Below are 13,332 nucleotides of genomic sequence, written 5' to 3'. Positions count from 1 at the left end.
AAGAGAGTAATGCTTTAGGCACTTGGTAACTGTTACATCACTGTGTCTTTCTACTGCTAGTTCTTAATAACATACAGTAGCATCTGTTATCTATGATTATGTAATTCTAATGGCTTCTGCTCTCTTCCAGTTATTAACATTAGATGTGGATGTATGACTAAGAGGTATCATGATATGATCAAAGATAATATGCATTTGAGAAATGCAGACTGGCATTGCAGAATCACATCTTTTCATGGGTTTTGCTTGTATGTGCAGACAATATCGGCATTACAGATTACATTACGTTATGACAACATGGGCATTACAGATTACATTATGTTACAACAACATTACGCTGCAGATTATTCCTGGTAGTTACAAGCTACCGGGAATAAAGCCACAGTCCATGGGATAACATGATTTAACAGCCCATTGTGAGGAAGTAACTCTAGCTCTAAAACAGCAGCAGTTGGGTATAACTGTGACTGCATCACCTGACCAGCTAGTAAGGAAGACCTTTGTAACGTTCTGCATGCAACATCATGCAAAAGAACATGACTATGGAACACTGCCTAAAGAGAGGAAGCTGGTGAGTCTTACCAACAGGCAGAACATGCACCAGAGAGAACAGACCAGACAGAGAAGCTAGAGCCTTGTTCTTCCCCTGAGCAACATTTCTCAGCACTGGTTGTGTCCAGTTCTGATGTAGGTCTCGATGATTACCTCATGACAGTCCTGTGGTATGACCCTTCTTGTAAACATTCCCTGAGCCACATTGACCTTGAACGCCTGTGACTCTCTACCCTCCACGTGGCTTCTCTTAGAACTGATTAACCTTCTGCACAGGATGTGTGCTCTTGACAAGTTCAAGAATTGGCACATTTGGTCCCTATTTTAAGGCCTAGCATGGCTGTGCTTTGCATAAGACCACAATAGTGACAGTGGGCTTCCACTTCATTAGCCACCTCCCTGATGTGGGAGACAGATAGTCAGGTTTGGGATGAACATTCAACCCTTTGTTACTGCCTTACCCCTCTTGGTCTCTTGAAAAGCTATATGGCCTTCCTTAACTTTAAGCTTGCTGGTTTCCTCTCTTCTCCCTCTACAAATATCTTAATGGCCTCCTGAAACTTAGGTGTTCTGTTTACACCAAAATTTCCCCAAGTGCACAAGAGACACACTTTAACTGCACACACTTAAGTGACTACAGAACATCTGTGGATGTCTTTGAGGTCATGCCAGCAAGCTCACCATTTCCCTGCATCCATCTTAACAGCTATCTGATAATGGTGTGTCATTTCCTGTGTCACACTGTATGTGCATGGATGTAGATGATAGTGTGGATGGTGGCTGCTCCTCTTAAGGCAAAAGTCAGTTTAGCACTTGGAAATCTCAGCATGTCTCCCTGACACAGTAAAATCGAAACAGGCTTCCAGTTATAAATCAGTTCAGACACACACACAGACACTCTTCTTCTTCTCTAAAAAGTGGACTGATCTTCCTGAAATCACTTACTAGATTAGCAAATATTTACTCTAAGAGCACATCATATGAGAGTCGTGGGAAAAATGAGACAGGACAAAAAATGGGGAGTGTTTCACTTCTAAGATTTTTGGGGATATCCTTTCTAGCCTGTAATATCCCAAATCCAACTAACCTAAGTATTTTGTATCTGTTGGCTTTGGCAAGGACCTGCTGTTGCCTTTTATTAGATATGAAGCAATAGGTAGGAGGGAGTGAGCCAATTAATTATTAAAAGTGGCTTTCATACTTTGAAAGTCTGCCTGTCCTTGAAGCACACTCAATAGTTAACATGGCTAACCAGGGCACTGTATAATGTCTGTGAAGCCTAGATAAGCATTTCGTGAACTCTGTGAAATTCTGTTGTGTGCTTCCTTAACTCCAGATGGACCCAATACACACTTCATAAACTTCTTTCATGTCAAAATGCAAACCTTACAAAATCCTTCCTTACAGTCCTACTCAGAAGTTGCTGCTTTCAATTACCTTTCCAGGAAGGACTCCCTCTCCGCCCTCCATGCCACCGCCTTTCACTCTAATTCAGCCTCAGAGCAGAAGTTTACATCCCACTCGTACATAACATGCTCACCTGCCCATCTGTGAGAACTTGCAGTTATCCTTCCTGTGTTATGTCTGATTCACATGGTACCTACCTTAAGGCAATAACATACTCTTTTTGAATTCTCAGCTAAGCACAAGGCATATTTATTACGCTATAGCTAATACCAAATTACTACTAAATATTACAGCTGCAAGAATTATCTTTGGTAGATACTAGCCCTTTGATTCCTTTTCCACAGAGACTTACCTTGAGCATGTTAGTTTGGATCCAAAAGGAGATTCTCTGCCATGGGCTCCTGGAAATGAGTATAGATTCAGTAACTGAATCATAGAACAGTATGGCTTGCAAGGGACCTTCAGTGTTCATCTGGTCTAAGCCCCCCTGCAATGAGCAGGGCCATCTCCAACTAGATCAGGTTGCCCAGAACCACATCCAGCCTGGCCTTGAATGTCTCCAGGGATGGCGCATCCACCACCTCTCTGGGTACCTATTTCAGTATTTTACCACTCTCATTGTAAAGAATTTTTTTCCTCACATTCAGCCTGAATCTCTCTTCTTTTAGTTTAAAACCACGACCCCTCGTCCTATTGCAACAGGCCCTGATAAAAAGTCTCTCCCCATCTTTCTTATAGGCCCCTTTCAAGAACTAAGACACCGCAATAAAGTCCCCCCAGAGTCTTCTCTTCTCCAGGCTTTCTGTTCCATCCCCCTGATCATTTTTGTGGCCCTCCTCTGGACTCTCTCCAACAGGTCCATGTCTTCCCTGTACTGAGGACTCCAGGCGCGGTCTCACCACAGCAGCATAGAGGGGGGCAGACTGACTTCCCTTGACTTGCTGGCCACGCTCCTCTGGATGCAGCCCAAGAAACAATTGGCCTTCTGGGCTGCAAGCCCACATTGCCAGCTCATGTCCAATCTTTCATCCACCAGTATCCCCAAGTCCTTCTCCTCTGGGGTACTCCCAATCCCTTCATCCCCAGCCTGTATTGAGACTGGAGGTTGCCCCAGCCCAGGTACAGAGCCCTACACCTGACCCCATCAAACCTCATGAGGTTCACATGGGCCCACCTCTTGAGCCTGTCAAAGTCCATCTGGATGGCATCCCATCCCTTGGGTGTGTCAACTGCACCACTCAGCTTCATGTCACCTACAAACTCGCTGAGGGTGTACTCAATCCCATTGTCTATGTCGCTGATGGAGATATTAAAGAGTACTGGTCCCAATTACAGATCCCTGAGGTACACCACTTGTTGCTGGTGTCCATCCAGACCTAATCCCAGTGAGACAAGCATCATTAGTTAATAGTGAAGAAGAGGTGTCAATGGTGCTTGAGGCACTTGTTGAAATCAATTAACACAGACCTATATTAACAGAATAGGCAGAGGTTCCACACCATTTTATTCTCATTCTCCAGTCAGTGGTAACAACCCTCTGCAGGTCTAGAACTAAACCAGGAAATACTCTTTTTATCTCCCTGCAGTATTTTCAGTTGTTGATCACATTATTATTTTGAACAACCTGTGTAACATGTCTTTGTTGGAAAGAATAAACTCTGAAACTACATGCCAAGGTGTTCAATGGAATGAACTCAGAAGCTTGGGAACAGTAAGTATATTAACCAGCCTTTGTGTCTTGAGTCTGTGATTTTATTTACCCAACACTTGTTTTTCAGTCAAGGAAACTATTCCCATTCTGCTTCTATAACAAGACCGGTCTTCACTTAATAGAATGTATAATGAAAATAACAGCTGTATTTAAACACATGGCAGAAGCCATTAGGCATGGAAGAATTACTCTATTTCTAGTAAATCATGGCTGTCTAACAAATTTTATACATGACTGTTCTTGTCCATATTATGAGCCAAATTGTGTCTTGTTTTATCCCAGTTAAGATGCACTGGTTATTATAGTTTCTGGAATAATTCGTATTCCCCTTACAGCTCAGAATGCAATGCGGTGAAATGAAACTAAACAGAAGTTTTCCTCATAGACAGAGGATAATTTCAGAGCCATGAAGAAAGGGTGAAGAGTGAGGAAGGAAATAAGCTCCTGTAGAGTAGTTAATACCTGTAATATCTTTCAGATCTGTCCTTTCTCCTTATACATATTTAAACATCACATTAGAACCTCATCTGGGCACTACTTTTATGGAAATTATTATCAGGGCTCCTGTTTTCATATTTTCCTATTTACAGCTGCAGTCCCATTTTCTTTACTATTGGGGCATTTTCAGAGACAGGTTGTTAGAAACCAATAACCTTACTGGGAGCGTGCAACTTTTTATACCCATACTGGCAGCTAGTCAGTACAGAAATCACAGTATCACAGTATGCTAGAGATTGGAAGGGACCTCAAAAGATCATCTAGTCCAAACCCCTGCCGGAGCAGGAACACCTAGATAATGTTATACAGGAATGTGTCCAGGTGAGTTTTGTATGTCTCCAGGGAAGAAGACTCCACAACCTCCCTGGGCAGCCTGTTCCAGTGTTCCGTCACCCTCACTGAGAAGAAGTTTCTTCTCAAGTTTAAGTGGAACCTCTTGTGTTCCAGTTTATACCCATTACCTCTTGTCCTAAACAGAAATCCACCTAGCACAAGCTGCTGGGAAATAATCCCAGGCACTGTGTGAGCAACACAGCCACAGCTCAGCAGAGAACAACCAAATATGGAACCAAACTAAAGCTGAACCTCTTCACATGTCAGTAACTATACTTTCCTGAGCAATTAAATAAATATCAACCTTGATATAGTAAGAATTACTGTGCCCTAAAGATGCAGTATGGCACAGTAAGCTTTTACCACACATAGAGATGGTCTGTAAGCATCTAGCAAAACACTGGGAATAGCATGCAACAACATGGGTATTGTTCTTTTTTAGCTTCATTGATTATCCATTGTTTGAAGCCTCAGATTGGTTACAAGCTGGCACTCAACCCTTGGACAGCAATTCCTGTGAATACTGGGCTTTTGAGAACAAGCTCTACATAAGTGGGAAGGATATGGCATGCACTGGCCAAGCTCTGGGCTGTCATGTGCAGTCCCGAATAAAACTGCTTTCCAGTCTCAGCACATACCACTACATCTGAGTCAAGGCAATGTCCCAGCTGCTCAAGAGGAGATAACAAAGCCCTTTTCAGGGCTGTATCTTCCTCCAAGTAGGAATCCTCACAACCCTTCTGCAGCCAAGATGAACTTGCCTTTAGCCAGAGAGGCAGTTCTGTGTCTTCTGCATACAAAATTTGTGGTTGTTTCCGATGACTCAAGTGTTGTTTAGCTCCCAACCATGATGTTCATTGTTTATGTCCCTGGGTTTTTTACCAAATCAACTACATATGCACATGATTTCACTCTGTAATAGCTCTAAGTAGCACTTACTTTTCATGAAATCTCTGCATTACAATGAATATTTCTACGTTTAACCCAGGAACCAGAGTGTGATTGCTTTTCAAGCTTCACCCACTTATTGATCAGTTGGTTGAAAAATTTAAACAGCTGTTTGCTCTTTGCCCAAACATTTCTCATGCAGTTTATTTAAGGGGAGAACTATTTTAAGTAGCATATTATTCTTTCAGAAGTCTCAGTATTGGATAAGATTTTAAAGAATGATTCATGTGCACTGTCATGTATGTTGTTTTAGTACAGACACAGTCAAAGCACAGAACTCAATTCCTTTCTCTCCAACTTTATGCTTTAACACAAAACCAGTGCTGGACCTCATTCTCCACATTCCATATTCTCAACATGCCATTATGCAATTATATAAATAAATACATTTCAAATGTGTATTTACTTAAGGTAAGATTCTTTCCCATATCAGTAAAAGGAATTCTCAGAGTATGAGATAAAAAGTAATTTCAGAGCTGTGAAAACTATGAGGCCTAATTCCAATATCTCTTCTCCTTATGGATTCTCTGATGTCTAATAAAATATGAGTTTATTAGTCTTGCCTTCAGTTGAGGTACTAACAGTTTTTTTCTTTCTATTCTTCTCATCTGCTTGTTTTTGTAATGAAGGCACAACCCTGGGTTCATCTAAGGATTCTCTCATAAGAAGGCAAGAGAAGTGTGAGAGGCAGAGTACATTAAATGCATGGAAATGCAGAAGCAGACCTGCCTGCAAAGCAAGGCTTTCGGTTCACAGTGAAATTCCTCTTTTTGATTTTTTTTTTTAATCTGAGCTTTTTATTTATTCTCCTCAAAGCAGATGGCCCTTGGGCCTTGCTCCTTGCAATGGGTTAATGGCATGGTTAATAGCTCTGCTGCCCACAGCAGCAATCCGAAGGACCAAAACCTTCCTTCTAGAGGCACCTGCCACTGTGTCCCTGGGGAGCCATTCCAGGTAGATGTGTAGGGGAGACTCTCCACACTGTCATAAATTAATGCTTGCCCTGGAGCTGCAACCTGAGAGTCTGCAAGAGAAATATCTGAATATGAGGGATCCAGCATGTCCTGGGTCTGTGGCTTTGGGACAGACTCAGCACCCAGCCAGCCACCAGGCCTGGGAACCCAGGAAGAACAGGTTCCTTGCACAGAATAAGCTTTTCTTTTTCAGGCCATTTCATCAGGAAGACACTGAACTATGCATATCAATACCAATATCATGACAGCCCACCACACAGTAAAGGAGCAGCTTAAGAATGAACAATAGGTGGGCCTGAAGAAGACAGAGTTGCTGGGCTGAGGAATGATTCCTGAAACATTCTTAGCAGCAAGATAAATACCCATTATCCTCCAATACTTTACGTACTTTGAAGAGATACTAGAATTTCTGTCTGACATCAAACTCTCAGAATAGCAACAGCCACAAGTAAAATTTTCTGCCACCTCTGGGTGGCTACAGGTTTGTCCATCCAGGCAGACAATGGCCTGACCTTGACTATTCATGCCTGCATTACATCTTGGCAGGACCATAGCCCACAGTACACCTGGCACAAAGCCTTCACTACTTGGAAACTCCAGGTAATACAAGATGTTGCATATTATATGATTATCAGCACAAATTACTACCATCAGCAACTGGTAGCATTGGCTGTACCTGCTTTATTTGTCCCACACACCCCAGACTGGTTCCTTACACCCATTCCTGATCTTGGTTTAAGCTTTTGGTTCTTAATTTCAAGTTGCTCAATGGGCTGGATCCAGGTTATCTGAAAACACACCTAAACCTCCAGGAAGAAGACACTGATTGACAACTACTCTCCTGTACACAATGGAACCCCCTATGGTTTCACATAAGATCCACCCCCAAAAAGAAGCTTCGCACCATCTGCTTCAAGCATAAACTGCATTTCTTAAGCCTCCTCTCAATGTAAACACACAGTAACACAGGGCTTTCCAAACAAACAAAACTAATTACAAAAGAGAAAGTATTAAAGACAATTGCCCCTGAGGAGTCTTCCACTCTTCCTGACATACTGTTTGTGGAGGACAAGTGAACCACCACCACACCGTTGATAGCAGTAGTCCTGTAAATACACTAGCAGACGGCTTTGAGAGACAACCAATTAGATCAGATCACATGTACAGCAGAACAGAATTGCCCTGTTATACCAACTGTCTTTCCCCAAAGCATTCAGCTTTTCCCACCTAGAAGCTCACACCTGATTACCACTCTCAGATAGCAATATCACAAGTGAGCATTGTGGGAAATAACACACAAATAAGCCCACAAAGTACTTCAGAACTCGTACATCAAACACTTGCAAGTGGATTTTGAACCAGAATACAATGTACCCAGCCCAGATAGACAGGCTTGCTTTTGCTGTAACCTGGTGTGCTCATTTCCATGTAAATACACAGAAAGTTCTTCACCTTGGAACTGTTTCACAGGGGGTTGTATCTGGAATGTAGGCCTGAAGTGAAAGCTCTGGGTGTGCTTGTAAATCATTTGTGCTAAATCATTTGTGCAAACCCCAGGTATACAGAGGCTTTCCTCAGCCGAAAACAAAATAAAGAAAACAAAATATTTGGGTAGCAATGCTATGTTACCAAATGCACACTGAGGACCAAGTTTTGGAGGACTTGGGGGCTTCACAGTACTTCAGAGATGGAAACACCATAACACACTGGCTGTAGCCAAGGGCCTGTACCACCCCTGGGAAAATGTCACCCACAGTCCCCAGCCTGCAAAGGAATTGCAGAGCTGCCTTCAGCTCTCAAAGTGCTCCCTATACAGATCCTTGCAAAGATGCTAACATTCCAATAGAAACTGGAAAGAATCCTCATAAAATCTGTGGGTGTGTGCCCCTTTACACAAAGTCATGGAGTGGCAAAATGGTGTGATAACCCACCTGCACAACATGTCACCGGAATCCGCTGCACCTCCAACTGGCAAAAAATTGTGATGCCAAGGGCTGCATGTTGTTCTGTCCCCCAGTCACCCACTTTGCCATACTCAAGAACGTCAACATGCTGCTGTATATAAGGTCAGACCTACATGCTTTCAACTAAAATAACATCAAACGTTATAGGAGTGTTGAAAAACATTTTCTGATGTGTTTTGCTTTAAGAGGAAAAACCAGTATCAACTGTTTTTCTCAATATTACATTCTGCTATTTCTGCTTAATTTTCACCCACCTAAATGGAAGCTATACTTTAAAGCACCAAGTGCTATATCCTTAATAAATTATAAAGTCAATCTTCATAATTTCTCTTCTCATACATTGCTCAGAGATGGTTTCAACACAGAAAGATATATGGGAGGTAACCTAGGTCTTCCTCCAACAAAGCACTTAAGCATAGATTCCAGCATGTCAGCAGCCCAGCTGAAGGTACTGGGATATATTTCAAGTTCTGCACACATTTCATGATTTTATTGATGTTAAAAGGCAAATAAAAAATGAACATACAGCAGAAAAATACCCTCCAATATCCACATAATTGACACTATGGCAGTACCAGTACCTTCTACTGAAATTCCACAGAATTTGGGAAATACTTTATTCGGTTAATTCAGCAAAGTTCCTTTTGGAGGCAGTGACAAGAAAAAAAGAAATAGCTTTATTAGAGCATAAGTTTGACTTCACTTCATTTAGATGGAAGCAAAACTTTTTACCTCCACAGGAAATGGAGCTCAATGATACAATATAAGACTTTTCGTAATTGAAGCGTGATCCCAAAAAGTAAGTCCTGACAGTGGAATCGTGAGATGTAAAATCTTAACCTTTAGTTACTCATAAGTATGCACTTGTCAGGAAATCAGGTTCTATAATGTCCTTCACAATTTCTATGTAGAGCGCTTACACTTCTAGGATGCATCAGTGCACCTCTGACATTTGTGTAAGGGTCAAATAAACAATGGTACTGTTATTTCAATCCCTTTAGAAAGTTCTTAGATGACGCTTCCAGCAATACTTGAGTTTTGTTTTCTGGTTGGAATGTTGGTTTTTTTTTCACAGGAGTGCGATTGCTATGGTTTTAATGGGTTTTCCCCTTCTCAGCACATTTCTGGTGCCACTATCTTACCAGATATCTGAAATACTTCTGCACTAATAAGAAGTACTGGTCATCCTGGGACAGCATCCAGAAAAGATGCATACATTTAGGGAGGTTTGAAATATTACAGCACTTCCCAAAAATACAGGCTAGTCATTGCAACCACCTTGGCAATGGCAAGCCTGGAGAAGCTGATAGCGGATTTGAAAATAAAGGAATATATCACAGTACTTTAGCATGGCTACAACTAGGACAAAAAAGAAGGTAGTACTTTTGTTTCTATGTCCAGAAAATGCTGGCAGATAAAGAATAAACCAGTGCAATACTGAATTATCAAAACAAGTTAATCAGCCACACCACAGAGAATCAGGCCTTCTCTAGTGTTCATTCACCTTCAGCTGTACCTTGTTTGCCTTCCTCATGTCCATGATTGGTAAAGCATTAAACAGACTGTGTGGCACATCAGAAAGTAACTATTGAGCATGGATTTCTGCTGAAGGCAGGGTTTTGAAATGCTCAAGGCACTACTAGCACAAGCAGCTCATGTGTAAAAGGCCACCTTGACTCTACTTTTGTGTTATTTTGAAATAAAAGCATTTGCAATAACATGAAGCACGAAAAGGGATCCTAGAAACAATCACACACAGGAATCATTTAGAGCTGTAAAGTCACATGCAGTCACGACAGAATGAAATATTCATAAACTCAAGGAAGATGAAATTCTCTGTTCATCTGTCACAATATGTAAATCAACAGTTATCGGTTCAAAACTAAAGCCCTTGCATCCACCTTATTAAACTGCACAGGCCCTGTTCAAATGATCAGTCATTGATGCTTGATTTTAATTTAAACAATAGCACAGATTTTACCAAACAGTAACAAACCTGAAAGCGTGGGAGGTAAATACTACAAACATAGGCTCTCCAGTTAGAGAGAGCCATCATTTTCAAAATACCTTGTATTTCTCATGATAATTGCAACTGTGGTCATGCAAGTATGTGGTGTGACATACTTCTTGGGTTAAATTATTCCATTGCTAGCTTGCATTCCTTCATTGTGTTGCTGTTCTCTTACACATTTGTAGCAAAACCAAACTATAGTAAAACTAGTTGAAGAAACACAGCTCAAAAACAGTACATGACAACATTTCATCTATGCTAGGTTTGGGGTATCTGTCCATTCGGAGAATTACTCGGATAAACGGACTGGGTTCACAGGCTGGCACACACTGTTCCCTCCTTGCAACAATTACGATGAAACTTACATTTACCAGTCTCTGTCTATTACGGACCTACAGACACAGCAGAATTCCTCGGCTTCGGTTCGGTAAACCCATGCCGAGAAAAACGAATGGAAATAAAGACAGTGCCCACAGACAAAAGCACTGCTCGATGCTCTGCCCTGACATTATCTTAATGGCAACCTTTTTCTATGCCATCCTTCCCACTTTCCGATACTCCCAGCAGCAGACACATCCGCACCAAAGGGATGCGATCTGACCCGTTTCTCGCTGAACTCCCTCACCCACAGGTTTCCTTCCACTCGGCGGCGACCAGCCGTTCCCGGTCCACAATGACACAGCAGGGCTGGAGGGACACGGCGCCCGGGCTGCCTCCTGGGGAGACCGGCCGCTGGGCGAAAACCGAGCTCAGGGGAGGGGACCCGCGGCCCTGCCGGCGCCGGCCCCTCGAAGTGAGGTAAACTTTCGCGACCGCACCTGGGCCGCCGCCCGCGGCGCCGCTCTCGCAAGGCGGACGGAAAACTGCCCCGAGCCCCGGGCCCCGCGGCGGCAGCCCCGCTCTTCCCCCCCTACCCCGTGTCCTCAGACAACCTCCGCCGCCGCCCCCCCGCCTCCCGCCGCCGCGCTGACAAAGGGCGGCGCGGGGCTGCCCGCGGCGGCGTGGCCGCGGCCGGGCGGCAGCGGGCCTGCCGCCCCCTCCATACCCTCCGCCCCGCCGAGCGCGGCCCCGGGCAGCCGGCCCCTCCGGCGGGCGCGGCGCCGGCCGGCCGGCGGCGGAGCGGACCTACCTTTTTGTCCTCTTTCTCGCTGCCGTGCCTCCGCTCCGGGTGGCCGCTGTCGGTGGCGGGGGCCGGCTCCGCGGGCTGCCCATCGCGGTGGTGCGGGCGCTGGTGCGGGCAGCCGCCAGACCCCGCCGCCGGGGGGATGGGCTCCTGGCACGGAGAAACTCCCTTAACATCCATCTCCATCTTCCAGTTCACTGTATTGCGAGACAAAAGCAGGCGAACACTTTCCACCACCCCGCGTCCTTCTTGTGCTTTCCTTTCTCCCTCTTTTCTTTTTTTCCGTCCTTCTTTCCTTTTTTTTTTTTTTTTTTTCCGTCCTTCCTTCCTTCTTTCCTTCCCTTTCCCCCTCAGGAGGCCGTGACACGCATGGCTCTGGCCGCTGCCGCTGCACCGATCCGGCGGCTGCAATTCTACCCTAGATCCTCCAGACTTTTGTATCCAGCGTGCGTGTGTAAGAGTGTGCCTGCGTGTGTCTGTGTGTGTGCGTGTGCGCGCGTGTGTGTGCGTGTGCGCGCGTGCCCTTGGCACGGCGGCCTTCAATCGCCCCGCAACGGCAAACGCTAACTAAGCAGATCTCTGCCACCGAAGATCAACTCCCGGCCCCGGTCTAACCGTGGCGGTTATTTACTTTGCGCTATCCATGTCCCAGGCCCGGACGAGCCGTGGTGTCTGTGAACAAAGTTCACCGAAGGGAGCCGAGCCCGGGCAGGGGTGGGGGCGCTGGGGAACCCCCGGCTTTTTACACGGGGGAAGTGACAAGAACCCGGTAATGTCAAGTAAAAGTTAAACCTCCCCCTTCCTCCCCTCCCCCTCCCCTCTCCACATCCCAGGCAAGCGCAATACAGCAAAGCAAAACAAGCGGTTTCAGACCTGTGCAAGGTGCTGGTGGCGAGAAGAGACGAGCATTTACCCGACTGCTGCTTTTATTTTATTTTCCCCTCGCCTCCCCCCAGCACCACCCGCTATTGCAAACGTGGGCTCCGCGATGTTAATCTCCTCTCCGCGGGCTGAGGGCATGTGTGTGACTGGAGCTCCCTCTCTCTCAGGCTGCCAGCGCCACGCAGCACTGCACAAGGAGAACTGGAGTAAGGAGAAAAACAAAAGCAAATCCAGGCTGAAAATCTACATCAGTACCAGCCGCCGGCTCTGCGATTTTATCAACACAAATGGAAGAGAGAAAAGGGAAAAAAGAAATCGTGTGTAAGCTGCTACATCAGTCGTGGCACACGATTGTTTTCTTCCTTGCATTAGCTTCTTTGTCAGACTGAAGTTGGACATGGTAGGGAAAAATGCAATCTCATTAAGAGTATTCTACAACAAAACAAGAATTTCCTCAGTGGCATCAGAGCCAAGCCAACTCTTCAGCTATTCCCCTTTTCCTTTTGAAAAGATGAATGGTGAGCGTAGACCTGATCGCTCTCAAATCAGGACACCATCAGGTGACCAGTCTGCACTTCTAAATATAACACCACATTGTCCTGAGGAGCAGCTGCTTTGAAAGTTAACTGGAAACATCCACCTAGAGCCTGCAGTGTCAAGATATATATACCTGATCAACCTAATATAAATGCTGACTTCTCTGATAGCAGCTACCTGCTCCACAGGAATACTGGGCCACATCCTGAGGAGCTTGTCTATGTTATGCCAGGAAAGAACCTGTCTCGGAGGGGGTATTTCAGGAAGCTGGTGACTATCAGGTATTATATGGTGCCCTTTTATTCCTCACCTTGGGTTCTGTTATTCCCCAGCAAGATTGTTATTGCAGGAACCTGAACAGATCTTACTGCAACAATGTATTTGGGCAAAGG

The 13,332-nt window shown here is 44.7% G+C and overlaps 1 protein-coding gene across 5 annotated transcripts in view; it reads right to left on the bottom strand.

Moving 5' to 3' along the window:
- The window catches only part of RBMS3 (RNA binding motif single stranded interacting protein 3), a 726,761-nt gene extending 714,208 nt beyond the window's left edge, over positions 1–12,553 (bottom strand). For 2 of the 5 annotated variants that reach the window (XM_061464997.1, XM_061465001.1), the window contains exons 1-2: positions 12,153–12,295; positions 11,528–11,718 (exon numbers count right to left, since the gene is read on the bottom strand). In XM_061464997.1, coding sequence (XP_061320981.1) covers positions 11,528–11,718; position 12,153 — 192 coding nt within the window. In that variant the 5' untranslated portion in view covers positions 12,154–12,295. Of the gene's footprint in view, positions 1–11,527; positions 11,719–12,152; positions 12,297–12,394 lie in introns of those variants that run through there. The other 3 variants (XM_061464999.1, XM_061464998.1, XM_061465000.1) reach the window with 3 other exon arrangements.
- Positions 12,554–13,332: the final 779 nt, after the last annotated feature.

This window comes from Pezoporus flaviventris, unplaced genomic scaffold, assembly GCF_033815535.1.
Source record: "Pezoporus flaviventris isolate CSIRO_AGI_PZ_B2104156 unplaced genomic scaffold, CSIRO_AGI_Pfla_v1 ptg000037l, whole genome shotgun sequence".
Classification (NCBI taxonomy): Eukaryota; Metazoa; Chordata; class Aves; order Psittaciformes; family Psittacidae; genus Pezoporus; species Pezoporus flaviventris.
The sequence above is the reverse complement of the archived record's forward strand: the minus strand, read 5'-3'. Positions and strand labels throughout refer to the sequence as shown.